The sequence below is a fragment of the Triturus cristatus genome, chromosome 11 (assembly GCF_964204655.1).
Source record: "Triturus cristatus chromosome 11, aTriCri1.1, whole genome shotgun sequence".
Classification (NCBI taxonomy): domain Eukaryota; kingdom Metazoa; phylum Chordata; class Amphibia; order Caudata; family Salamandridae; genus Triturus; species Triturus cristatus.
The window spans coordinates 29,015,126-29,042,931 of NC_140594.1; the positions used below are offsets into that span (position 1 = coordinate 29,015,126).

The 27,806-nt window shown below is 50.8% G+C and overlaps 1 protein-coding gene across 8 annotated transcripts in view; it reads right to left on the reverse strand.

Moving 5' to 3' along the window:
- The window catches only part of RIMBP2 (RIMS binding protein 2), a 1,529,140-nt gene that overhangs the window by 375,857 nt on the left and 1,125,477 nt on the right, over window positions 1-27,806 (reverse strand). For all 8 annotated transcript variants that reach the window (XM_085633657.1, XM_085633660.1, XM_085633661.1 and 5 more), the window contains 2 exons: window positions 9,307-9,458; window positions 3,867-3,943 (listed from right to left, as the gene is read on the reverse strand). In XM_085633657.1, the coding sequence (XP_085489783.1) occupies window positions 3,867-3,943; window positions 9,307-9,458 (229 nt within the window). The remainder of the gene's footprint in view (window positions 1-3,866; window positions 3,944-9,306; window positions 9,459-27,806) is intronic.

The following is a 27,806-nucleotide window of genomic DNA, read 5'->3' on the forward strand; positions in this document are numbered from 1 at the left end:
AGATGGTGTGTGCTTTGGGTCTGGGTGGAGGTAAGCCATGTGAGGTGGCGAGCTGGAGGTATTCTGGTGGTCATGGGAAGGGAGGGCATGATGAATCGTGAGAGAGAGCCTCTCTCTCACGATTCATCTCTGAGAGGGCGCGGGTCGGAGAGGTGGTCTCCGTACGCCAGGGGTAGGGAGTGGTACAGATCGGCGCTGTATGTGCAGGGAAGAGTGAGTCAGGAGTGCAGGGGCGGTGTTTACTTGTGGCTGAGGGGAGGCATGGTGACTTTTGGAGGTGTAACTTGGGAGGCACGGTCGTATTGGGGGGAAGAGGAGAGCAGGGTACGAGGTGTTAGACGAAATGTTAAGGATTCATTAAAATGATTACAATTACTTATCAACAATCATGAAAACAGAGTATGAAGCTGATACTTGTGCTCTAATGAGTGGATCTGCCTGCACAAATCTTTTAAAACATCGAGTGTTCGAATGTACTTGGCATTTGGTTATGTCTGTTTATATGGTGTTGAGGCAGACATGAAATGCAAGCACCTATGGATGGACGCCTGGAATAGGATGGCAGTGCCTACCCATGTTAACTCAATCTAATGCCCTTTTGCAGAGACCTTGGTAGGAGACTGGCTTCTTGATCATTTCTTTAATTACATTCCAGTGCTTGTCATGTGACTAGCAGAGAAAACTAGTTTACCTAGTCCTCAGTTTGCAATTGGTGAAGCAGCCTTCTCTGTCCATACTAGGGGCATAGTTACCATTGGTTCAGCAAGTACAGTGGTACTGAGACCCAAAACCCTCAGGGGCCCATTGAACCCTGATAATTGCTATATTTTACTTCCTGAGCAGCAGCCAAAGGGGCCATTTTCCTTGCTTATGCCACGGCCCATGGGGTCGTTGGGACATATTGCTAGTGATTTGTACGTCTGCTTGAAAGTTGTCTCCTGACTGGATGTTCCTTGCACATTAATTTTGCTTCAGTGAACCTCTAGTGCCTTTTCATAGCCTTAGGACTCACTGTAATTAATCCTTGTTTAATAGGTGCTCTGAAAGCGAGCAGAACTGGTTGCTGGAATATGGCACTATACAAGAAACCTTAATGAAATATATTGTATTTTGTCTTTTGACAATGTGGTAAAGTGGACGAGTCTTTGGTTACCTGTAGGCTGTCTTCAGGTTCAGTTAGTGACGTACTGAGACAGGTCTCTGTGTGCCATGATTTCAAGGTAGCTTACTCTCTTCCTGCTAAGGTCACTTCCCAAATAGATCATGAACTATTCTCCAGGCTCTACTGTTCTTAGTGGACTGAGAAAACAGACCTTGTATGCCAAGTCGCATGATCTACCCTATAGTTTTATAACACTCTTCAAATAAACCTTCCATATGTGGCTAGTCCTCATAATGTGTTATACATGTAGTGGGAAGGGTAATTACTATCAATCAGTCAGGGTTTGTAAAGCTCAGCTGCTTCACACATAAGGGTCTCGAGGCGGTGTGGGATTCATGCTGCTGGATCATGCTGCTTGTTGGTTGAACAGCGAGGTCTTGTGGTCCTTCCTGAACTGCTGGAGCGATGGTGAGGCTCTGAGGTGCAGGGGGAGGGTTTTCAGGTCTTCACTGCCAGGTGGGAGAAGTAGCGGCCTCCACTGTTTTATCAGCGGCTGCATTGGGTGGCTGCTAGGGAGATGGTTCTGGAACATATTTTCCTGGTAGGTTGGTGGAACTTCACTCGTTCATTAAGGTATGCTGGACCTTCATTGTGTAGTCCAGGGAAGACATGGCTTGGCAGTTCGGGCTGGACTGTTCCCATGAGGCACAGGGTCAAGGCTGATTTGCATATGGCCATGTCTGAACTGGGGTGGTGTGGTGAGCAAAAAAACGATGGATGTAGGCCCAGATCTCTGTACTGGGGTGAATGTATGACATTGTTCTGCATTCTGTCCATCAACTGTTATTTTTGCAAGAAAATAAAAATGACACATCACAATCTTTCAGCAGCCGCCACTGCTGATTGTCTTCTTTTTTTCCCTACCCACTGCTAGCCTCGCCCGCTGCATTGCAAGCAAAATGAAGAGAATTTGAGTACACAAATCTGGTTATTCGAAACGAAAGAGAAAGGTGGCTCAGCAGTCTTTCGTAGTGTCACAGGAAGGAGCAATCCTGAACTTTATCACCCAAGGGAAACCTAAAGATGGAGAATCCTCTGGCCAGAGTACTGCTGATGCACTCGGTAAAACAGGCGCTGACGACCATAAAGAAGAACAAAAAAATGATGATATCCATGAGCAGAATGATACTCATGAGCAGACCAATGAAAATGAACAAGGTGACTCTGAAATTGATACAAACATGCAGCAATTACCAACTCAGGATGAGGATTATTACAAAAGACCCTCAGACAGAGAAACTGAAACATCATTCATCGGTCCATCAACATCTGGCATTCTGAAGGAGGTTCAGAGTTTACACACGGATGATGCTGGTATTGAAAAGGAAGCCAAAGAGCAAGACCATGTTACAGACCCGTGTTCCGAATATGATTTATGTGATTGGAGGGATCCTACTTTGTGGCCGAACTCTCTTACGGACGCGCAACGTGTTTTTCTTGTTGAAAGGGGTCCCTCCAGAGACCCAGATTCTAAAACAAAGTATCCAAGTGATGAGCACTCAAAAAGTAAACGTCGTTTTTCTGTTACCATGTTACTGGTCATCTAACGCCTTTTCTGGACGTTTTATTAAAACACCTTCCTGAGCTCCGCCCCGCCCGGACCCCCTCTTCCGGGGCCCCCTACCTGCGCTCCCTGCACAGGGCCACCATGAGCCTAGTGCCGCCCCTGTGGGCGGTGCATAACTGACCCTCTCCTTCTACCTCTGCATTGAGATATTGTGTACGGGGGTTCAGGCTTCCCTTACCTGTAGTGGGTGGTGACCCTGTCCGTTTACCTGTACACTGAGGTATTGCGTTTGGGGTTCAGGCTTCACTTACCTGTAGTGGGTGATGCATAGATACACCCCCACCTTTTACCTCATCTTTGAGGTATTGTGTTTGGGGTTAAGGCTTCCCTTACCTACAGTGGGCAGGGCATAGGTGACACTCCCATTCTACATCTGTTGCGAGGTATTGTGTTTGAGGTACATGCTTCACCTACCTGTAGTGGGTGGTGACCCTCCCCCTCTACCTCTATACTGAGGCATTGTGTTTGGGGTTCCGGCTTCCGTTACCAGTAGTGGGTGGTGCATAAGTGACCTTCCCCATCTACCTGTGCTTTGAGGTATGGTTTTTGGGGTTAAGTCTTCAATTACTAATGCCAGGCTATGTGCAGGTAGACCCTCCCAATGTATCTCTGCTTTGAGGTATTGTTTTTGGGGTGCAACCTTCCCTTACCTGTACAGGGCGCTGCAGGAGTGGACCCTCACGATTTATTCCTGCTTTGAGATGGTGTTTTAGGGGTGCAAGCTTACTTTACCTGTACCGAATGATGTATAAGTGGACTCTCCCCATTTACCTGTGGTTTGAGGTATAGTGTGTGAAATGCAGGCTTTACTTACCCGTACCTAGGAATGCATGGAGACACCCTCCTGGGTATCCCTACTGTGAGGTATTGCTTTTGGGGTGCAGCCATTTCTTACCTGTACCAGGTAATGCATAGGTGGGGCCTCCCCATATATGTCTGCGTTGAGGTATCGTTTCTGGGGTCTATGCCTACAATACCTGTACCGAGTAACTCTCTCCATTTACCTGTGCTTAGAGGTGCTTTCAGGTATGTTGTTTGCCATGCAGACTTCACTCACCCGTACCTAGGAATGCATGGGGGCCCCTTCTGTGTATACCTGCTGTGCTGTATTGCTTTTGGGGTGCAGCCTTTTCTTACCTGTACCGGGCGATGCATAGGTGAACTCTCCCTGTGTATCTCTGCTTCGGGGTGTTGGTGCTCGTCTCACTGTCCATCTGAAAAAGAGAAACAGGCAAGTTCACACTTCTGGCTTCCCTCCAACTGGGTCATGGCCACAGGGACAATGACACTGACACTAGGATAGTGAGATGGACTCTGAGACAAGGAAACTGGGTCATGGTCACTAGGACAATGACACGAGGACACTAGGATAGTGACATGGAGTCTGAGACAAGGAAGCTGGGTCATGGTCACTAGGACAATGACACAGACATCAAGCCACTAGGATAGTGAAAGTTACACTAACCGTGAGACACTAGGATAGGGGCATGGAGTCTGGGTCAAGGAAACTGTGACATGGCCAGTAGGACAATGACACAGACACCAACACACTGTGATAGGGACATGGACTCTGGGGCAAGGAAACTGGGTCATGGTCACTAGGACAATGACACAGACATCAAGACACTAGGATAGTGACAGTTACACTAACCATGAGACACTAGGATAGTGACATGGAGTCTGGGTCAAGGAAAATGAGACATGGCCAGTAGGACAATGACACAGACACCAAGACACTGTGATAGGGACATGGACTCTGGGGCAAGGAAACTGGGTCATGGTCACTAGGACAATGACACAGACATCAAGACACTAGGATAGTGACAGTTACACTAACCGTGAAACACTAGGATAGGGGCATGGAGTCTGGGTCAAGGAAACTGAGACATGGCCAGTAGGACAATGACACAGACACCAAGACACTGTGATAGGGACATGGACTCTGGGGCAAGGAAACTGGGTCATGGTCACTAGGACAATGACACAGACATCAAGACACTAGGATAGTGACAGTTACACTAACCGTGAGACACTAGGATAGTGACATGGAGTCTGGGTCAAGGAAACTGAGACATGGCCAGTAGGACAATGACACAGACACCAAGACACTGTGATAGGGAAATGGACTCTGGGGCAAGGAAACTGGGTCATGGTCACTAGGACAATGACACAGACATCAAGACACTAGGATAGTGAAAGTTACACTAACCGTGAGACACTAGGATAGGGGCATGGAGTCTGGGTCAAGGAAACTGAGACATGGCCAGTAGGACAATGACACAGACACCAAGACACTGTGATAGGGACATGGACTCTGGGGCAAGGAAACTGGGTCATGGTCACTAGGACAATGACACAGACATCAAGACACTAGGATAGTGAAAGTTACACTAACCGTGAGACACTAGGATAGGGGCATGGAGTCTGGGTCAAGGAAACTGAGACATGGCCAGTAGGACAATGACACAGACACCAAGACACTGTGATAGGGATATGGACTCTGGGGCAAGGAAACTGGGTCATGGCCACTGGGACAGTTACACTAACCATGGGATACTAGGACAGTGACATAGACTGAGGGACAAGGAAACTGATACATGAACACTAGGAGAATTACACTAACCGTGAGACACTAGGATAGGGGCATGGACTGTGGGGCTAGGAAACTGGGACATGGTCACTGGGACATTGACACGGACACCAAGACACTAGGATAGGGGCATGAACTGTGGGACTTGGAAACTGGGACATGGTCACTGGGACATTGACACGGACACCAAGACACTAGGATAGTGACATGGACTCAGAGGCAAGGAAACGGATACATGAAGACAATGACACTGACACAAGGATACTAAGATAGGGGCATGGACTGTGGGACTAGGAAACTAATACATGGACACTAGGACATTGACACTAATACACTAGGCTAGTGACAAGGAAACTGATACATGAACACTAGGACAATGACACGAGGACACTAGATAGTGACATGGACTGTGGGACAAGAAAACTGGGACATGGCCACAGGGACAATGACACTGAGACACTAAGAACGTGACATGAACACTGTGACATGGACACTGGGGCAATGACACTGACACACTGGGCTAGTGACATGGACTCTGGGACAAATAAACTGGGGCATGGCCACTTGGACAGTTACACTAACCGTGATACACTAGGATAGGGACATGGACTGTGGGACAAGGACACTGATACACTAGGATGATGACACTAACCACGATGCACTAGGATAGGCACATGGACTCTGGGGTAAGGAAACTGGGACATGGCCAGTGGGACATTGACACTAGCCGTGAGATACTAGGCTAGTAAAATGGACTCTAGGACAAGGAAACGGATACATGAAGACAATGACACTGACACAAGGACACTAAGATAGGGGCATGGACTGTGGGACAAGGAAACTAACACATGGACACTAGGACATTGACACTAATACACTAGGATAGTGACAAGGAAACTGGTAAATGGCCACTGGGACAATGACACTGACACTGAGACCCTAGTCTAGTGAAATGGGCTCTAAGACAAGGAAACTGGGACAGAGCCACTGGGACAATGCCACTGAGACTGACACTGAGACACTAGTCTAGTGAAATGGACTCTGAGACATTGACACTGCGACAATGATACTGACACTGAGACACTAAGAACGTGACATGAACACTGTGACAAGGACACTGGTGCAATGACACTAAGACACTAGGATAGTGACATGGCCGCTAGGACAATGACACAATAAGACTGATACTCTGACACTAGGACCCTAGGGTAGTGAAATGGACACTGTGACAGGGAGACTGGGACAATGGCACTGAGACACATGCATAGTAACAGGGACAGTGTGAGACGTACACTGACACAAAGACACTGGAACAATGACAGAGACACCAGGATAGTGACAGGGACACTGTGACAAGTGCACTTAGACACTTGGAAATGAATATGGACACTGACACAAGGACACTGGGACACGGACACTGGGGCAAGGACATTGGGTCCCTAAGATAGTGACACAGGCACTGTGACTTGGAAATCGAGGCAAGGACACTAGGATACAGACACAGACACTGGGACGTGGACACAGGGACAATGACACTGGTACACCGACACTAGGAATCTAGGATAGTGACATGGACACTGTGACAGAGACACTGGGACAATGGTGCTGAGACCCTAGGTTAGTGAACTGAACACTGTGACACGGACATTGACACGAGGATATTGGGACACAAGCACGGGCACACTGGAATCGTGACATGGATACTGCAACATGGACAATGCGATGCAGACAAAGGCATGAGGACACCAGGATAGTGACATGGGATACTAGGACTTGTACAGTAGAACAAGGCCCCTAGGAACATTGACACTGGAACACGGACACTGAGACAAGGACACTAGGGCACAGACACTGGGACAAGGACACTGGGACAGTGGCAGTGGGGCAAAGGCACTGGAACACGGTCACTGGGACAAGGACACTAGGCCACAGACACTGGGAAAGGGACAGTGGGACACAGGCACTGGGACATGGACACTGGAACGCGGACACTGGGACAAGGACACTGGAACACAGACACTGAGACAAGGACACTAGGGCACAAACACTGGGACAAGGACACTGGAACATGGACACTGAGACAAGGACACTGGAAAACGGACACTGAGACAAGGACACTAGGGCACAGACACTGGGACAAGGACACTGGAACACGGACACTGAGACAAGGATACTGGAACACGGACACTGAGACAAGGACACTAGGGCACAGACACTGGGACAAGGACACTGGAACATGGACACTGAGACAAGGACACTGGAAAACGGACACTGAGACAAGGACACTAGGGCACAGACACTGGGACAAGGACATTGGGACAGTGGCAGTGGGGCAAAGGCACTGGAACATGGTCACTGGGACAAGGACACTAGGCCACAGACACTGGGAAAGGGACAGTGGGACACAGGCACTGAGACATGGACAATGGAACGCGGACACTGGGACAAGGACACTGGAACACAGACACTGAGACAAGGACACTAGGGCACAAACACTGGGACAAGGACACTGGAACATGGACACTGAGACAAGGACACTGGAAAACGGACACTGAGACAAGGACACTAGGGCACAGACACTGGAACAATGACACTGAGACAAGGACAGTGGAACACGGACACTAAGACAAGGACACTAGGGCCCAGATACTGGGACAAGGACACTGGAACACGGACACTGCACACAGACAATGAGACACGGACACTGGGACACAGACGCTGCACACAGACACTGGGACACCAGGATAGTGACATGAATACTGGGACACGGACACTGGAACACAGATGCTGCACACAGACACTGGGACAGCAGGATAGTAACATGGGATACTAGGAATTGCACACTAGAGCAAGGCCCCTAGAACATGTCACTGGAACAAGGACACTAGGACACAGTCACTGAGATACGGACAGTGGTGCACAGACAGTGTCACGCCGAGAGTACCATGCACACACTGGCACGTGGATAGTGGCAGGCACACATTGGCACACAGGCACTGGCACGTGGACAGTGGCATGCGGACACTGGCACGTGGTCAGATGAATGGGATCATTGGCACACAGTGTCATGCAGATATAGTGGTGCGCAGACACTGGTATGCAGACAGTGGCACGCCAACAGTGGCATGCACACGTCAGTTCCATTGACAGTAGCATGCAGACAGTGGCATGCAGACAGTGGTATGCAGACAGTGGCAAGCAGACAGTGGTATGCAGACAGTGGTATGGAGACAGTGGCATGCAGACAGTGGTATGGAGACAGTGGCATGCAGACAGTGGCATGCAGACAGTGGTATAGAGACAGTGGCATGCAGGCAGTGGCATGCAGACAGTGGTATCGAGACAGTGGCATGCAGACAGTGGCATGCAGACAGTGGTATGGAGACAGTTGTATGGAGACAGTGGCATGCAGACAGTGGCATGAAGACAGTGGAATGCAGACAGTGGTATGGAGACAGTGGCATGCAGACAGTGGTATGGAGACAGTGGCATGCAGACAGTGGTATGGAGACAGTGGCGTGTGGAAACAGTGAAATGCAGATAGTGACACAACTACACCGTGAGGTGGACAGTGGTGTGCAGACTGGCATACAGGCAGTGGCATACAAACAGTATTCCACAGACAGTGGCACACACACACTGGCACATGGACAGTGGCACGCACACACCCTGGTTCACGGACAGCGGCAGGTGGACAGTGGCACACACACCCAGGTTCATAGACAGTGGCAGGTGGAGAGTGGTACACAGAGTGGCATGTGACGGTGGCACACAGACAGGGGTCGACAGATAGGCACACACACACACACCCTGGTTCACGGACAGTGGCAGGTGGACAGTGGCCCGCAGAGTGGCACGCAGACCGTACAATAGGACTTCTCACCACTCTCAATGCCAACAGGTCATGCCCATGGTAGGCTTTGGGCTTTACATTTACCTTACCCCACGGGCATCACAACCCTAAAGAAGATGATATTTTGAACTTACGTCGGCGTTCAGTCTGTTCCGGGGGCTTCCGGCCCTGGACCTGGTGAGGAAGGTAGGCCGCACGGAGATCTGCTCCGGTTTCTCGACGGAGACCTGGAGGGGTCTGATGAACTCGGAAATCACCGGCCGGTTCCCCGAGGGGCTCTCATGACCTGTGGGGGAGAGAAGGCGGAAGCCCGGTCAGCACCGGCCTTGATCAATGGCCGCTCACGCACCAAGACGGACAAGGAACTGCGGGAAGAGACAGCCAAATGGATTGGCCCCTGTCTGTCTCCAGCACCGGACAAACCGACATCAAGGCCACGGCGCCAAGTCGAGCGCCTGGGCGAGGCGGCGCTATGGAACGCGGTGAGGCGCCACATGGGGAGAGGGAGAGTGGGGGGCGCGGGGGTGCCTGCGGGCTTCGGTTAAAAGGAAGCGGCTAATTAAGGCTTTGAGGTTTCTGAAAGACTCAATTACACCCTTAGACGGATGGCCTTCGCGGCTCGTGGCTACAGCTCTGAGAGATGGGTGGGCATCAGTGCCAGGTGTCCGCCCGCGTACCCCCACCCTGGAGCAGCCCTGGCAGCGTGGACTGGGCCAGGGGGAAACGGGGTGATCTGTCAGTCAGCCCTAGGAATCGGCACTGACAGTGGGGTTGGGGCTCAGACACAGACATGTCTTCCACCTCGGAGTGGTTTATAGGGCTGGGACCGGGTCACTCACACGGTAAGTTCACATAGACCTACCGTCCTTGCCGAGATACCAGGCCCTTCAGGAAGTGATGTGTAAGTGACCCTGGCCCAGCCCTTCCAGCCACCCAAATGCATTTTCCTGCCGTTGAAGTTCTTCTTGCCCTGTTGACCACAGGGCCTCTGACTGCCAGAGACGGGGTAACTTACAAACTCTTTTTAGGCCGGGCATAAGAAAATAATTCTGACTGGAAGGAAATATCAAGGAGCGCGTGGGAGCCTCGGGAGTGAAAGAGCGCTCTTGTCAATCAATCAATCAATCAATAAGGCTTCAGCATGTGTGCGTCACAGGGACCGAAGCTCTCATGTCAATCAATCAACGATCTATCAACCAAACTATCTATCAATCAATCAATGTGTGAGAGGGCTGGAGCCATCCTGTCTTCAGCATGTGTGTGTCACAGAGGGACGGATCCCTCCCGTCTTCAACATGTGTGTGTCACAGAGGGTCAGAGTCCTCCTGTCGTCAGCATGTGTGTGTCACAGAGGGACAGAGCCCTCCTGTCTTCAGCATGTGTGTGTCACAGAGGGACAGAGCCCTCCCGTCTTCAGCATGTGTGTGTCACAGAGGGCCGGAGGGACAGAGCCCTCCTGTCTTCAGCATGTGTGTGTCACAGAGGGCCGGAGCCCTCCTGTCTTCAGCATGTGTGTGTCACAGAGGGCAGAGCCCTCCTGTCTTCAGCATGTGTGTGTCACAGAGGGACAGAGCCCTCCTGTCCTCAGCATGTGTGTGTCACAGAGGGCCGGAGCCCTCCCGTCTTCAGCATGTGTGTGTCACAGAGGGACGGAGCCCTCCCGTCTTCAGCATGTGTGTGTCACAGAGGGACGGAGCCCTCCCGTCTTCAGCATGTGTGTGTCACAGAGGGTCAGAGTCCTCCCGTCTTCAGCATGTGTGTGTCACAGAGGGACAGAGCTCTCCGGTCCTCAGCATGTGTGTGTCACTGTCGGCCGGAGCCCTCCTGTCTTCATCATGTGTGTGTCACAGAGGGACAGAGCTCTCCTGTCCTCAGCATGTGTGTGTCACTGTTGGCCGGAGCCCTCCCGTCTTCATCATGTGTGTGTCACAGAGGGCATAGCTCTCCTGTCCTCAGCATGTGTGTCACAGAGGGACAGAGCCCTCCTGTCTTCAGCATGTGTGTGTCACAGAGGGACAGAGCCCTCCTGTCTTCAGCATGTGTGTGTCACAGAGGGCCGGAGCCCTCCCGTCTTCAGCATGTGTGTGTCACAGAGGGCCGGAGGGACAGAGCCCTCCTGTCTTCAGCATGTGTGTGTCACAGAGGGCCGGAGCCCTCCTGTCTTCAGCATGTGTGTGTCACAGAGGGCAGAGCCCTCCTGTCTTCAGCATGTGTGTGTCACAGAGGGACAGAGCCCTCCTGTCCTCAGCATGTGTGTGTCACAGAGGGCCGGAGCCCTCCCGTCTTCAGCATGTGTGTGTCACAGAGGGACGGAGCCCTCCCGTCTTCAGCATGTGTGTGTCACAGAGGGTCAGAGTCCTCCCGTCTTCAGCATGTGTGTGTCACAGAGGGACAGAGCTCTCCGGTCCTCAGCATGTGTGTGTCACTGTCGGCCGGAGCCCTCCCGTCTTCATCATGTGTGTGTCACAGAGGGACAGAGCTCTCCTGTCCTCAGCATGTGTGTGTCACTGTTGGCCGGAGCCCTCCCGTCTTCATCATGTGTGTGTCACAGAGGGCAGAGCTCTCCTGTCCTCAGCATGTGTGTGTCACAGAGGGCAGACCTCTCCTGTCCTCAGCATGTGTGTGTCACAGAGGGCAGACCTCTCCTGTCCTTAGCATGTGTGTGTCACAGAGGGCAGACCTCTCCTGTCCTCAGCATGTGTGTGTCACAGAGGGCAGACCTCTCCTGTCCTCAGCATGTGTGTGTAGGAGAGTAGGATCTGCTTCTTATAGATACCCCCACTGTTTGCTGATGTTTCACTGTTTTTCGACTTTAGTCTGGATGTGGCCCTGCTAACCAGGACCCAAGCCTAGCTGCTTCCTCTCTAAATGGATTCCATGTACTTTAGGTATACTCCAGATTGGATTCTGGGGTACCCTTAGAAGTCCCTAGTATATGGTATACTATGTACCCAGGACATAGGAACTCCAGAGGCCTACCAGGGGCTGCAGCATGTATTATGCCACCCCTGGGAAGCCATTCAAAATGACACCACAGGTCTACTACTGCAGCATGTATAAGGTGGTGTATGCACCACTTACTGAGATATAGGTTCCCTATATCTCTCCATAACACTGCACATATAAACCTATCAGTCACCCCTATGGCAGGCCTTATCAATCCTGAAGGCAGTGTGCTGGGTTTTATGTGAGAGGGTGCCCATGCATGAGCAGAGCCCCTCTACATCCTTCAGAACCTTAATTCCGGGATTGTTTGTGATGCAGCCAAACCATATACTCTTAAGTGCATTATAACCGCGCGGTAAATGCTAACTTTGGAATGGCTGCATGGAAACATGTGGTGTTTGGTGTCAAACACCTTGGAATCATACCTCCCCACCAGTAACTGGTGTGGGAGTATGATCCCACCCTTCTAGAGGGAGAGACATGACCCGGTACCAACTTCACAGACCCTGGCACCACAAAATGGATTCTGCCAGCCACAGACACGAGTCTGCCCTCCTGCTGCTGGACGAAACTCCGGCAGGGGAGGCCTGGACAATAGGTTTCCTGTCACAGGGAGGTGTAACCACCTCCCAGACAGGCTTTAGTGTATTGGGGCAGGGTGGGTGCACTCCAAGAGTGCTTTGATGTCTGCACTGGGGGCACATTTAGTGTCCCTGTGCATAGTCCTGCTCAAACCAGTTACAGGGGCCCTCAGCCCTGCTCTGGCACAAAACTGGACAAAGGATATGGGTGTAGCCACCCCTCTGTCCTGACCCTCCCATAGGTGGGTCCCCAGAGTTTGTACCACCCCTTCCTTGGGTATAAAGTAGGAACCCCTGACTACAGGACTTTAGATTTACCTGGACGAAACTCTGCTACAGAATCCCATAATAGCTACTATCTACACGACGTTGTATGACGGAAGAATCTCCCTTGGAGTAAAGGAGTTACTTCCCTGCAAGGCAGGCACCAAAGACGCATTTGTCCGGTCTGCATCAACACTGCTCCCGAAGTACACCGATGATTTTGCAACACAGGAGGTGGGTTTCCAAGCTTCCCCTAGGCCAATCCATGCTCTCAGCAAACCCGAGATCCAAAGCCCTCATGGGGACTGTGCAACCCGAACCCCTGGACACAATGTACATTTGCAGCAGCATATACTTTTTGGCGATCCCTGAGGCTGTGCTTTGGGCTACTTGTAGTCCAGACCCCGAGCAGTGATCCCTCTGAAGATTGCTGGCCTATACTCCTCGAGTGACCCGTGCGCTGGTATCTAGTGGTTCCTCTCGAGGTCCCTTCGCGATTCCTTGTACGTTGACTTGTGGGTCCCTGAGAAGGGTATTTTGACTTTCAATGGGCTTACCTGGTTGCTCCAGATGTGCCCTGACTGTCCATTGCTTGGAGAGTCCACAGGGCCTTGCTGGTCCACACCAAAGCCATTTTTCTCTTACCGCGTGGGTTGCCGTTGCCAAGGCTTGTTGGTCTCCAATCCGGAAACTGACCCACCAGCACTCGACATCCTTTGTGGGACAGCTTGCCTGCAGACTGTGGTTGTCGTCAACGCCTCCGGGTCCCCGTGGCAGTGGAGTCAAGCTTCACCTCTTCGCACCTGAAACACCCAACATCGGTGGGCATTCGTCTATCGTGCCCCTGGTCACTGGCAAGTGACCCAGAATCTTTCCCCTCTGCTTTCAGGTTCTTCACAGCACTGATCCAGGCTTGGATCACCCCGGACACTTCTCCTTTCCACGGCAGCAGCACTTTGCAGCACATCGCCATTGAAATCAACGACGATTCCCGACACCATTTGACACCTATGCACCCGGCTTCCCTGGGTGAGGTAACAGAAGTGTGCCAGTGCTCCCGTGGGTGCTGGCCCTAGAACCCTCTAAGTCTAAAAGGGTTTACTCAAAGTCCTCTCCTAAGTGTCCTTATTCTTTAAAATTCCAACCGCGACTTTCCCATTGAATTGTACAGGGCTCGCGGCTGTGTTCTCACACTGCACACATCCCCCGTGGGTCCCCTGTGTCACTACCTTGGGTGGTTCCTTGTGGTCCCAGCGATTCTACGTGCTCCAGGCACTGTGTCTAGTCAAATCGTGGTTCTTATACCACTTTCTTAATATATGGTTTGGTCTCCCCCTGGGGCCCATTGTATATTGTGCTATATAATGTCGTTTAATGACTGTATTATTGTGTGCCTTGCTCTCTATCTTCATAAAGAGGTTAGTAGAGAGTGTTTAGATATAAATACATATATTTTATATATATACCTTGTGAGGTTCTCCTTTCATTTAGTTATTCAAGAGGTTGCAATCTGTTAAACCAAGCTGCTTTACACTCCTTCAAGATTAAGCCTGAAGGCTGCTCTCCATAGCTACCACTAGGATAGCTTTCAATAAAGGTTATCTTAAACCTAATCATCAATAAGGGTTGTTTGGACTGGTGCAAAGGGCCCACTATAACTAGTGGACAGCATTTACCAGGCCAACTTCTCACAGTGTGTGTCACAGAGGCCGGACCCTCCTGTCTTCAGCATGTGTGTGTCACAGAGGGCCGGAGCCAACCTGTCTTCCACATGAGTGTGTCACAGAGGGCAGAGCCCTCCTGTCTTCAGCATGTGTGTGTCACAGAGGCCAGACCCTCCTGTCCTCAGCATGGGTGTGTCACAGAGGGACAGAGCTCTTCTTTCCTCATCATGTGTGTGTCACTGACGGCCGGAGCCCTCCTGTCTTCCACATGTGTATGTCACGGAGGGCAGAACCCTTCTGTCTTCCATATGTGTGTGTCATAGAGGGCCAGGGCTCTCATGTCTTCAGCATGTGTGTGTCACATGGGCCAGGGCTCTCATGTCTTCAGCATGTGTCTCTCTCAGAGGGCCGGAGCCCTCCTATCTTCAGCATGTGTGTGTCACAGGGGCCAGAGCTTTCCCGTCTTCAGCATGTGTGAGCCACAGAGGGACGGATCCATCCTGTCATCAGCATGTGTGTGTCACAGAGGGACAGAGCCCTCCCGTCTTCATCATGTGTGTCACAGAGGGACAGAGCCCTCCCGTCTTCAGAATGTGTGTGTCACAGGGGCCAGGGCTCTCATGTCTTCAGCATGTGTCTTACAGGGGGCCAGAGCTCTCCTGTCCTCAGCATGTGTGTCCCCCAGAGGGACAGAGCCCTCCCGTCTTCAGCATGTGTGTGTCACAGAGGGACGGATCCCTCCCGTCTTCAGCATGTGTGTGTCACAGTGTGACGGATCCCTCCTGTCTTCAGCATGTGTGTGTCAAGAGGCCAGGGCTCTCATGTCTTCAGAATGTGTGTGTTACAGAGGGACATAGCATATGTTCAGGGGAAGTGAGGGGTGTCCAGAAGATAAGTCCATGGCTTCTGCAGGTCACGTGGGTGTTCAGGAGATGAGGTCTATGTCCAGGGGCCAGCTGAGGAGTCTGGGAAAAGCAACATGTGCACAGGAGCTAGGTGGATGTTCAGACAATGACAGTCTGGTTTCCGGGGATCAGGTGGGTATCCAGGTGGCGGCTGCAGCTATCCAGGAAATGAGGGAATGTCAAGGAGACCGGTGTAAAGGAAATGAGGCATAGTATGTGGAGATAAGGTGGGTATCAAGGGAATGGGGTGGATGTACAAGAGGCAGACCATGTGCTTAGTAGAGGGATGAGGTGCTCTGCAGAAGGTGGGGCTTCAGGAGAGGGAGCGTCACCTTCAAAACCCGCTGGAATCATCCAGGAGATAGAATGGGGTTACAGGAGCTGGGAGGTTCTTGGTAGATGAGGGGTAACGGAACAGGAGGGAAGTTGAGGGTCAGAAAATAACATGTGATGGTCTGAACTGTTTGAGAGGTGAGAGTTGGGATACAGGGTCAGGAATGTGGATGAAGGGTCACAAGATGTGGACATGGTCATGAAATGGACTAATTCTACCAAAGGGTCGAAAGCCCCAGTGGAGTTTTAAGAGGTGAGGTGGGGAGTTAGGAGATGGAAATGGGAGGTCGATGGATTGGAGTGGAGCATCAGGGGAGAGGGAAAGAATAAGGTCATGAAGTGTGGAGCTACGAAAGTTGGGTATATGGTCAAGAAATGTGGTTTGGGGATCAGGAGATTGTTTGAATTGTCAAGACATGAGGATGTTCAGGGGATGGGGTCAAAGGCCAGAAGATGGAAAATGAGGAGGGTCAGAAGATTGGGGTGTAGGATCCATCGACTGGGAGGAGGATCATGAGGTAGGGGTGTATCATTGAAAGGTGCGATGGAGCGTCAGGAGATGTGAGTGTAGGGTCAGTACATGAAGACGAGGGTCAGAAGATGTGAGTGTAGGATCAGTAGATGAAGAGGAGGGTCAGGAGATGTGAGTGTAGGGTCAGAAGATGTGGAAGAGGGTCAAGAGATGTGAGTGTAAGGTCAGGAGTTGTAGAAGGGGTCAGGAGATGTGAGTGTAGGGTCAGAAGATGTAGAGGAGGGTCAGGAGATGTGAGTGTAGCTTTGGGAGTTGTAGAAGATGGTCAGAAGATTGGGGTGTAGGATCCATAGACTGGGAGGAGGATCATGTGGGGTGTACCATTTATAGGTGCGATGGAGGGTCAGTAGATGTGAGTGTAGGGTCAGTAGATGAATAGGAGGGTCAGGAGATGTGAGTGTAGGGTCAGCAGATGTAGAGAAGGGTCAGGAGATGTGAGTGTAGGGTCAGGAGAAGTAGAGGAGGGTCAGGAGATTTTAGTGTAGGGTCAGTAGATGAAGAGGAGGGTCAGGAGATGTGAATGTAGGGTCAGTAGATGAAGAGGAGGGCCAGTAGATGAAAAGGAGGGTCAGGAGATGTGAGTGTAGGGTTAGTAGATGTAGAGGAGGGTCAGGAGATGCGAGTGTAGGGTTAGTAGATGTAGAGGAGGGTCAGGAGATGTGATTGTAGGGTCAGGAGATGTGAAGGAGGGTCAAGAGATGTGAGTGTAGGGTCATGAGATGTAGAGGAGGGTCAGAAGATGTGAGTGTAAGGTCAGTAGATGAAGAGGAGAGTCGGGAGATGTGAGTGTAAGGTCAGGAGATGTAGAGGAGGGTCAATATATGTGAGTGTAAGGTCAGGAGATGTAGAGGAGGGTCAGGAGATGTGAATGTAGGGTCAGTAGATGAAGAGGAGAGCCAAGAGATGTGAGTGTATCTTTGGGAGACGTAGAAGAGGTTCAGATGATTGGGGTGTAGGATCCATAGACTGGGAGGAGGATCATGAAGTGGGGGGTGTATCATTGATAGGTGCGATGGAGCGTTAGGAGATGTGAGTGTAGGGACAGTAGATGAAGAGGAGAGTCAGGAGATGTGAGTGTAAGGTCAGGAGATGTAGAGGAGGGTAAGGAGATGTGAGTGTAGCTTTATGAGATGTAGAGGAGGGTCAGAAGATTCGAGTGTAGGGTCAGAAGATGTAGAGGAGGGTCAGGAGATGTGAGTGTAGGGTCAGGAGAAGTAGAGAGGGTCAGGAAATGTGACTGCGGGGTCAGTAGATGTAGAGGAGTGCCAGGAGATGTGAGTGTAGAGTCAGTAAATGTAGATAAAGGGAAGTGTCAAGAGAGTGGGTGTAGGGTCAGTAGATTGGGCTTGGGCTAAGTGACTTCATCTCTGTACTTTCATAGTTATACTCAGAGGTTGTCACCCAGGTGCCTGTCTTTGTGGGTCCCTCACCTTAATAGAACACTGTGCCTAATTACCCTTATAATGACAGCTTGCTTACTGTCCCTCATTGGGGTATTTGACAACCTCATGTCTTTTGGAACCAGTCCCTAAAGTAGTCCAATTTAGCCCCCAGTAGATTCCACCTTGAGGTCTGTGGCCTCAGCTCTAGCGCCCTCACTGCCTCATTTTTGATCGAGGGAACAGGACCATCTCTCTGCGCAAATAATGTGATCTACAGTGGGTGAAATAAACCAGGAGCAGATTTATCATAGTGTTGTGTTGGCCTTACATCACGCAACGCAACGCACGGGCAATGCAACACTAAAGTCAGGTTCACCAAGCCATGCGAGGCCACCTTGCGTGGCAAGCGGTGTTTGGTAAATCTGGAGTACATAAGGCAGCCCAAGTCGCTGCCTTGCGTTACTCTGCCCCAGGGAGATGTTCCATGGGAGGAGCATGTGCGTTCCCACGCATCCACTCATGGATTTTGGCGCATTCCCAGATTTATCAATACTGGTAGACCTGGGAATGCATCATAATACTACGCCTTACCAGGGGAGGCGTAGCAAGGTGAAATATGTTTATTTCTCCTCAATGTTATCTATTGGCATTCTGCAGCACATGTAGACAGAGGAAAACGCCTCAGAGGATTGTTTTTTGTGCAGGAAGGTGCCACTTCCTGCACAAAACCAACCCTGCCTTCAACGCAGGCACCCTTGCAACACGGGGCAAGGGTGCCTACATCGGCACATGGCAGCACAATGTGGGCCAGTGCAAGGAGACGATAGGAATGCACAATATATTGTTAAATATGGCACATTGCTGCCCTTTCACGCAGCGCAGGGCAACGCAGCAAGGTGTCTTGCTGGGTTGCGTTGTGTGAAAAATGTGACAAATCTGGGCCCAGTTGCATTTACTGACACACACCCATCATCAGGCAGCGTGAGCGCTCACGTGACTAGTGTCACATGCTGGGCGGGATACTCTCTGCCCATAAGCGCCAGAGCACCTGCCCACAACATTAAGTGAACAACATGAAAACCAGGGCCTTCCAACAGGAACCGGTGGTCCAGACACGGTGAAAGATTGAGCCAGCCCAACCTTTACAATAATGACGTGTCAGGAGTACTGGAAGGATTCCAAGCACAGGGTCAGCTGCTGGGAGTCCATTGGATGCAGTTGACCTGGTCATTCTGGAAGCCACCAAAGAAGGACTCCGGCACTGTCCCTGCCTCCTGGCACCGGACAGCACAGCAGGGGTCTGGAGCGAAGCTCGAAAGGACACATTCAGGGTGATCCAGGAAATAGCGACAGTAACAGAAACCAGTTACGATTCTCTCTGAGGCGCAGAGTGGAGCGCACCGCAGAGTACACTTACTCGAGACTTATCCATGATGATATGAAGACTGCGATAAAACTCCTGCACGTATCACGCCAGGAAACGACTGGAGGACGACAGTGCAGTGCAACAGTAAGAGTAATGCAGGACCAGTCTGACAGTGTCATCTGGCCACTGGTGCCTGATGGGAGTGACACGTACGCCCTATCAGCAACAGAAACTACACCGAATGCTACAAACACACATGCAGTCCTGCATACAAGCTCTCCGTGTGCACAGGCACTTCCCACATCACGTGGTTCCCATAGTTACTCAACTTCCAAAAAGGCCTCTTGAAGTTCTGGCTCCAGAAGAAGGAGCGTGACCCAAATCCTCTCACTCCAAGGCGAAACTCTCCAAACTACCCGTAGAACACCATCTCGCAGGCCTGAAATCCCTGTGGGACACCGACCCCCCACAGAATCCTAGCACAAGACACTACAGACCAGAGGAGGGACTTCCCAGGGACTCCGAACAGCCCCGGAGGAACACAATATTGTGAGAGACACAATTGGAAGAGCACAATATTGTAGAGGGCAGCAGACCTTTAGTCCTGGTAAATAACTGACTGGGGTGAAAAACACAAAGTAGAGACACACCCTCCTCAAACACAGGCTGAGAGACAGACCAGAAACAGAGCCTGGCTGACAAACGCCAAACCACAAGCCAGGAGAGGAGAGACTCTGCCGACAGTGTGACTTGTAAAGTGCTGCCCTCACCCCAGGACACCCACACACGCACTCCAGGGGGAGAAGCGAGCCTCTGGTACCAGGCTGACAGATAAGAAGTGTTTATTATCTCAGGACTCCAGCAAGCAGTGTGAAGGCATCAAAACCTCTCAGCACATAGACTGCAAACTAACCAGGAAACTGCAGTGACCAGCAGACCAGAGGCACTGTCATCTTTCTTGCATTTTACATGTTTCCCTCAGCTTTAATGCCCTACTTGCTAATAAAGTCACTTGCACTGTACAGCATCTGCAAGCATCCAGCCATGGGCTGCCACACACAACATCAACAAGAAGAGCAGCTGAATACCTTGGGAGGGGGTTCACCCCTAGTGCTCCAGGTGCCAGGGTGCGGTGGGCACCAGATGACACTCATCTAGATGTAGGAACATTCTTCATCAGTAATGGGCATCCAGAACTGTGGGCAGCACTCACACTCACTTATACTCAATCACACTTACTTATGTTCACTCCCACTCACTCCCACTCTCTCACTCACTCACACACTCACACTCAGTCACTCACTCACACACACTCAGTCACTCTCACTCACTCACATTCAAAGTCATGCATGTTTACTCTCTTACACTCACTCACACTGACAGTCACTCATACTCACTCACTCACACTCATTCACTTACACTCACTCACTCAGGCTCAGTCACTCATGCTCAGGCACACTCACACACTAACTCAAACTCACTCTCACTCACTCATTCTCACACTCACACTCAATCAGTGACAGTCACTCATGCTCACTCACACACTCACACCCTCACTCACACTCACTCACTCATGCTCATTTACACTTACACTCACTCACAGACTCACACTTACTCTCACTCTCACTCACTTACACTCACTCGCACAGTTCCTTACACTCACTCACACTCACTCTCACCCACCCCAGCCTCCGCCAAGAAATGTATGCAGATCCCAGCTGCCAATCACCTGCTGATGGGCCCTCCGTGGAAGGTGCACGTGACAGGTTAGTTTATTCCTAACTAGATCTCATCACCACATTAGGTTGCATTCGCCCCAACATGGGAGAGTTTCCACACGCAGGGCTTTCAAAAGCAGTTTTCAGCAGTGAAACCGGAATTCCACTCTGTGCATTTTCTGTTTATTGAAATCTAGATTTCTAAATCTAGTGTTACCGCTCAGGGTCTGCGGACCTCCCCGTGAAGCCCTTGCTGGGCCTGCACCCAGACCGGCCCCCCTTCCTGCAGGGACGGCTGTGTGTGTGAGCTTGACATGCAAACAGTACCTAGCAAGACAAACCAGACCCTCTAAAGAGACGGAAAACCAAAGAAAGCTACTACAGGAGCCAACTACAGAGCGGGCTTTGGGGGCAGACAAAGGCAAGTGAAAGGTCCAAAGTACTGGAACCCTCAAGACCAGGTCTGGAGATGAAGAGGACCAATGTAGAGCGACCCTCAAGACCAGGTCCAGAGATGAAGAGGACCAATGTAGAGGAACCCTCAAGACCAGGTCCGGAGATGAAGAGGACCAATGTAGAGGGACCCTCAAGACCAGGTCCGGAGATGAAGAGGACCAATGTAGAGGAACCCTCAAGACCAGGTCCGGAGATGAAGAGGACCAATGTAGAGGAACCCTCAAGACCAGGTCCGGAGATGAAGAGGACCAATGTAGAGGAACCCTCAGGACCAGGTCCGGAGATGAAGAGGACCAATGTAGAGGAACCCTCAAGACCAGGTCCGGAGATGACAAGGCCCAAAGTAGTGGGGCACCCAAGACCAGGTCCTGAGATGAAGAGGACCAATGTAGAGGGACCCTTAAGACCAGGTCCTAAGATGATGAGGCCAAAAGTAGTGGTACCCTCAAGGCCAGGCCCTGAGACGACAAGGCACTAAAGTAGTGGTACCCTCAAGGCCAGGTCCTGAGATGACAAGGCACTAAAGTAGTGGTACCCTCAAGAACAGGTCCTGAGATGACAAGGCACTAAAGTAGTGGTACCCTCAAGGCCAAGTCCTGAGATGACAAGGCACTAAAGTAGTGGCACCCTCAAGAACAGGTCCTGAGATGACAAGGCACTAAAGTAGTGGTACCCTCAAGAACAGGTCCTGAGATGACAAGGCACTAAAGTAGTGGTACCCTCAAGAACAGGTCCTGAGATGACAAGGCACTAAAGTAGTGGCACCTGCGAGAGCATTTCCTTAGATGACGAAGCCCAAAGTAGAGGGACTCTCAAGAGCAGGTCCTGAGATGATGAGGTCCAAACTAGTGGGGAACTTAAGACCAGGTCCTGAGATGGCGATTCCCAAAGCCATGGGACCCTAAAGACCACATGCCAACATGATTCCCAGAATGCAAGACCCAAAGCAATAAAACCCTTTAAGACCCCTAGACCATAACATACCGAGACCTCAAGACCCAAAGGAGGGTGCCCTTGGAAACCATGCCCAGATCATACTGAGACCACAGGACACACAGCAGTGGAAGTCTCTTGATCCCATGCACAGATCACACCAAGAGCACGAGCCCTAAAGCAATGGAACCCTCTAGATCCCTGAGAACTCTATGTCCAGATCAAACCAAGACTGCAAAGTCCAGATAAGTGGAACCATGAAGAACCCATGACCAGATCATACCAAGATGACAAAGCCCAAAGCAGTGGAGCTCACAAGACCCAGGGCACATCTGATGCAGAGCCCCTAAGGCACAGAACAGTGGCGCTCTCAGGATGCCATGCTGAGATCACACCAAGAACATGAGGTTCAAAAGAGTGAAGCCCTCAAGATCCCATGCCCAGATCACAGAGAGACCGTGAGGGTCAAAAGGGAGGAGCTCTCAAAACCCCATGACCAGATCACACCGAGACCGTGAGGTTTAAAAGAGAGGAGCTCTCAAGAGCCCATGCCCAGATCACACCGAGACCGTGAGGTTCAAAAGAGAGGGGCTCTCAAGACCCTATGCCCAGATCACATCGAGACCATGAGGTTCAAAAGAGTGAAGCCCTCAAGATCCCATGCCCAGATCACACCGAGACCGTGAGGTTCAAAAGAGTGAAGCCCTCAAGATCCCATGCCCAGATCATACCGAGACCGTGAGGTTCAATGAGTGAAGCCCTCAAGAACCCATGCCCAGATCACAACGAGACCGTGAGGTTCAATGAGTGAAGCCCTCAAGACCCCATGCCCAGATCACACAGAGACTGCGAGGTTCAATGAGTGAAGCCCTCAAGACCCCATGCCCAGATCACATCGAGACCGTGAGGTTCAAAAGAGTGAAGCCCTCAAGACCCCATTCCCAGATCACACTGAGACCAGGAGGTTCAAAAGAGTGAAGCCCTTAAGACCACATGCCCAGATCACACCGAGACCGTGAGGTTAAAAAGAGAGGAGCTCTCAAGACCCCATACCCAGATCACACCGAGACCGTGAGGTTCAAAAGAGTGAAGCCCTCAAGACCCCATGCCCAGATCACACAGAGACCGTGAGGTTCAAAAGAGTGAAGCCCTCAAGACCCCATGCCCAGATCACACCGAGACCGTGAGGATCAATGAGTGAAGCCCTCAAGACCCCATGCCCAGATCACACCGAGACCGTGAGGTTCAAAAGAGAGGAGGTCTCAAGACCCCATGCCCAGATCAAACCAAGACCGTGAGGTTCAAAAGAGTGAAGCCCTCAAGACCCCATGCCCAGATCACACCGAGACTGTGAGGTTCAAAAGAGTGAAGCCCTCAAGATCCCATGCCCAGATCACACCGAGACCGTGAGGTTCAATGAGTGAAACCCTCAAGACCCCATGCCCAGATCACACCGAGACCGCGAGGTTCAATGAGTGAAGCCCTCAAGACCCCATGCCCAGATCACACCGAGACCGCAAGGTTCAAAAGAGTGAAGCCCTCAAGATCCCATGCCCAGATCACACTGAGACCGTGAGGTTCAAAAGAGTGAGGCCCTCAAAATCCCATGCCCAGATCACACCCAGACTGTGAGGTTCAATGAGTGAAGCCCTCAAGACACCATGCCCAGATCACACCGAGACCGCAAGGTTCAATGAGTGAAGCCCTCAAGACCCCATGCCCAGATCACATCTAGACTGTGAGGTTCAAAAGAGTGAAGCCTTCGACCCCATTCCCAGATCACACTGAGACCGTGAGGTTCAAAAGAGTGAAGCCCTCAAGACCCCATGCCCAGATCACACTGAGACCGTGGGGTTCAAAAGAGTGAAGCCCTCAACACCCCATGCCCAAATCACACGGAGACTGTGAGGTTCAAAAGAGAGGAGCTCTCAAGACTCCATGCCTAGATCACACCAAGATCATGAGGTTCAAAACAGTGAAGCTCTCAAGATCCCATGCCCAGATCACACCGAGACCGTGAGGTTCAATGAGTGAAGCCCTCAAGACCCCATGCCCAGATCACACCGAGACTGTGAGGTTCAAAAGAGTGAAGCCCTCAAGATCTCATGCCCAGATCACACCGAGACCATCAGGTTCAAAAGAGGGAAGTCCTCAAGACCCCATGCCCAGATCACACCGAGACCGTGAGGATCAATGAGTGAAGCCCTCAAGACCCCATGCCCAGATCACACCGAGACCGTGAGGATCAATGAGTGAAGCCCTCAAGACCCCATGCCCAGATCACACCGAGACTATGAGGTTCAAAAGAGAGGAGGTCTCAAGACTCCATGCCCAGATCAAACCAAGACCGTGAGGTTCAAAAGAGTGAAGCCCTCAAGACCCCATGCCCAGATCACACCGAGACTGTGAGGTTCAAAAGAGTGAAGCCCTCAAGATCCCATGCCCAGATCACACTGAGACTGTGAGGTTCAAAAGAGTGAAGCCCTCAAGATCCCATGCCCAGATCACACCAAGACCGTGAGGTTCAATGAGTGAAGCCCTCAAGACCCCATGCCCAAATCACACCGAGACTGTGAGGTTCAAAAGAGAGGAGCTCTCAAGATCCCATGCCCAGATCACACTGAGACCGTGAGGTTCAATGAGTGAAGCCCTCAAGACCCCATGCCCAGATCACACCGAGACTGTGAGGTTCAAAAGAGTGAAGCCCTCAAGATCTCATGCCCAGATCACACCGAGACCATCAGGTTCAAAAGAGGGAAGTCCTCAAGACCCCATGCCCAGATTACACCGAGACCGTGAGGTTCAAAAGAGAGAAGCCCTCAAGATCCAATGTCCAGATCACATCTAGACCATGGGGCCCCAAGGAGGGAACTCTCAGGAGTCTGTGCCCAGATCATGCCAAGACTGCAAAGCACAACGCAATAGAACCCTCAAGACCAAGTTCTGACATCCTAAGGAGACTGCAAAGCCCAAAGCAGTGGAACACTCAGGAGACTGTTGCAAGAGGAAGACTCCATCAGTGACACCCTCAAGAGACTGCTAGAAGTAGAAGCACCAAAGCAGTGCGACCCTAAGAGACTACGAGGAGAGGAAGGACCAAAGTAGTGGAGCCCTCAGGAGACTGCTACAAGAGGAAGACCCAAAGCAGTGGAACCCTCAAGAGACTGCTACCCAAAGCAGTGGAACCCTCAAGATATTGCTGCCCAAAGCAGTGGGACCCTCAAGAGACTGCTACAAGAGGAAGACTTAAAGCAGCGGAACCCTCAAGAGACTGCTACAAGAAGAAGACCCAAAACAGTAGGACGCTCAAGAGACTTCTACAAGAGGGAGACCCAAACAGTAGGACCCTCAAGAGACCTCTACAAGAGGGAGACCCAAAGCAGTGGAACCCTCAAGAGACTGCTACAAGAGGAAGACTCAAAGTAGTGTAACCCTCAAGAGGCTGGTTGGCTCGGTTTTATTCAATTTTTTCTCTTGAAAAGGCAATATACTCCAAAAAGGGTCACCGAGCAAAAACATAAAGGGTTAGTTATTTGGGAGCCTCTTTCTCATTGGCTTAACTTGTCAAATTCTGAAGCAAGCGAGGATAACGCTTAAGGATCGCATTTCTATCCAAACCAGGAAACTTTTTTCACTTAAATGTGTGTTATTTATTCTTCTATGGCACTTTTTTCCTTAATGATGTACTGTTGCACCAGTCACTTTATGTCATGTTTTTAGTCACATTGATTAATATTTATTCTGCTGTGGTGCTGTTTTCTTAATGATGTATTATTGCACTGGTCACTTTATCTCATGTTTTTAGCCATATTGCTTAATTTTCTTGCCCAACTGCTCGCTGTAGCATTTTATATCGCATTTGGATATTTTGGACTATGATAGTTGTGCTTTAACATGAAATATTATTACAGGTTTTTAAAGATCTGGCACTCGTTGCATATTCTCAGTCCTGGGGGGGGGGAAGGGGGGCTGCTACACATGGTATTATTGTCTCCTATGTTATGTATTCTGTGGACACTGCAAAGAAAGAAAGAAAAAAAGAGACTGCTACAAGAAGAAGACCTAAAGTCGGGGAACTCTCAAGAGACTTCTACAAGAGAAAGACCCAAAGCAATGGGACCCTCAAGAGACTGCTAGAAGAGGGAGGACCAGAGCAGCGGAACCCTCAAGAGACTGCTAGAAGAGGGAGGACCAGAGCAGTGGGACCCTCAAGAGACTGCTACAAGAGGAAGAACCAAAGCAGTGGAACCCTCAAGAGACTGCTAGAAGAGGGAGGACCAGAGCAGTGGGGCCCTCAAGAGACTGCTACAAGAGGAAGACCCAAAGCAGTGGAACCCTCAAGAGACTGCTACAAGAGGAAGACCCAAAGCAGTGGAACCCTCAAGAGACTGCTACAAGAGGAAGAACCAAAGCAGTGGAACCCTCACGAGACTGCTACAAGAGGAAGAACCAAAGCAGTGGAACTCTCAAGAGACTTCTGCAAGAGGGAGACCCAAAGCAGTGGAACTCTCAAGAGACTGCTACAAGAGGGAGACCCAAAGCAGTGGAACCCTCACGAGACTGCTACAAGAGGAAGAACCAAAGCAGTGGAACTCTCAAGAGACTTCTGCAAGAGGGAGACCCAAAGCAGTGGAACTCTCAAGAGACTTCTGCAAGAGGGAGACCCAAAGCAGTAGGACCCTCAAGAGACTGCTATAAGAGAAAGACCCAAAGCAGTGGAACCCTCAAGAGACTGCTACAAGAGGAAGACCCAAAGCAGTGGAACCCTCAAGAGACTGCTACAAGAGGAAGACTCAAAGTAGTGTAACCCTCAAGAGACTGTTACAAGAGGAAGAACTAAAGCAGTGGAACTCTCAAGAGACTACTACAAGAGGAAGACTCAAAGCAGTAGGACCCTGAAGAGACTGCTACAAGAGGGAGACCCAAAGCAGTGGAACTCTCAGGAGACTGCTACAAGAGGAGGACTCAAAGCAGTGGAACCCTCAAGAGACTGTTACAAGAGGAAGAACTAAAGCAGTGGAACTCTCAAGAGACTGCTACAAGAGGAAGACCCAAAGCAGAAGGATACCCAAGAGACTTCTACAAGAGGGGGGGGGGGGCAAAGCAGTGGGACCCTCAAGAGACTGTTACAAGAGGAAGACCCAAAGCAATGGGATCCTCAAGAGACTGCTACAAGAAGAAGACCTAAAGCAGGGGAACTCTCAAGAGACTGCTACAAGAAGAAGACCTAAAGCAGGGGAACTCTCAAGAGACTTCTACACGAGGAAAACCCAAAGCAGGGGAACCCTCAAGAGACTGCTACAAGAGGAAGACCGGAAGCAGTAGGACCCTCAAGAGACTGTTACAAGAGAAAGGACCAAAACAGTGGAACCCTCAAGAGACTGCTAGAAGAGAGAGAACCAAAGCAGTGGGACCCTCACGAGACTGCTAGAAGAAGGAGACCCAAAGCAGTGGAACCCTCAAGCGACTGCTACAAGAGGGAGACCCAAAGCAGTGGGACCCTCACGAGACTGCTAGAAGAAGGAGACCCAAAGCAGTGGAACCCTCAAGCGAC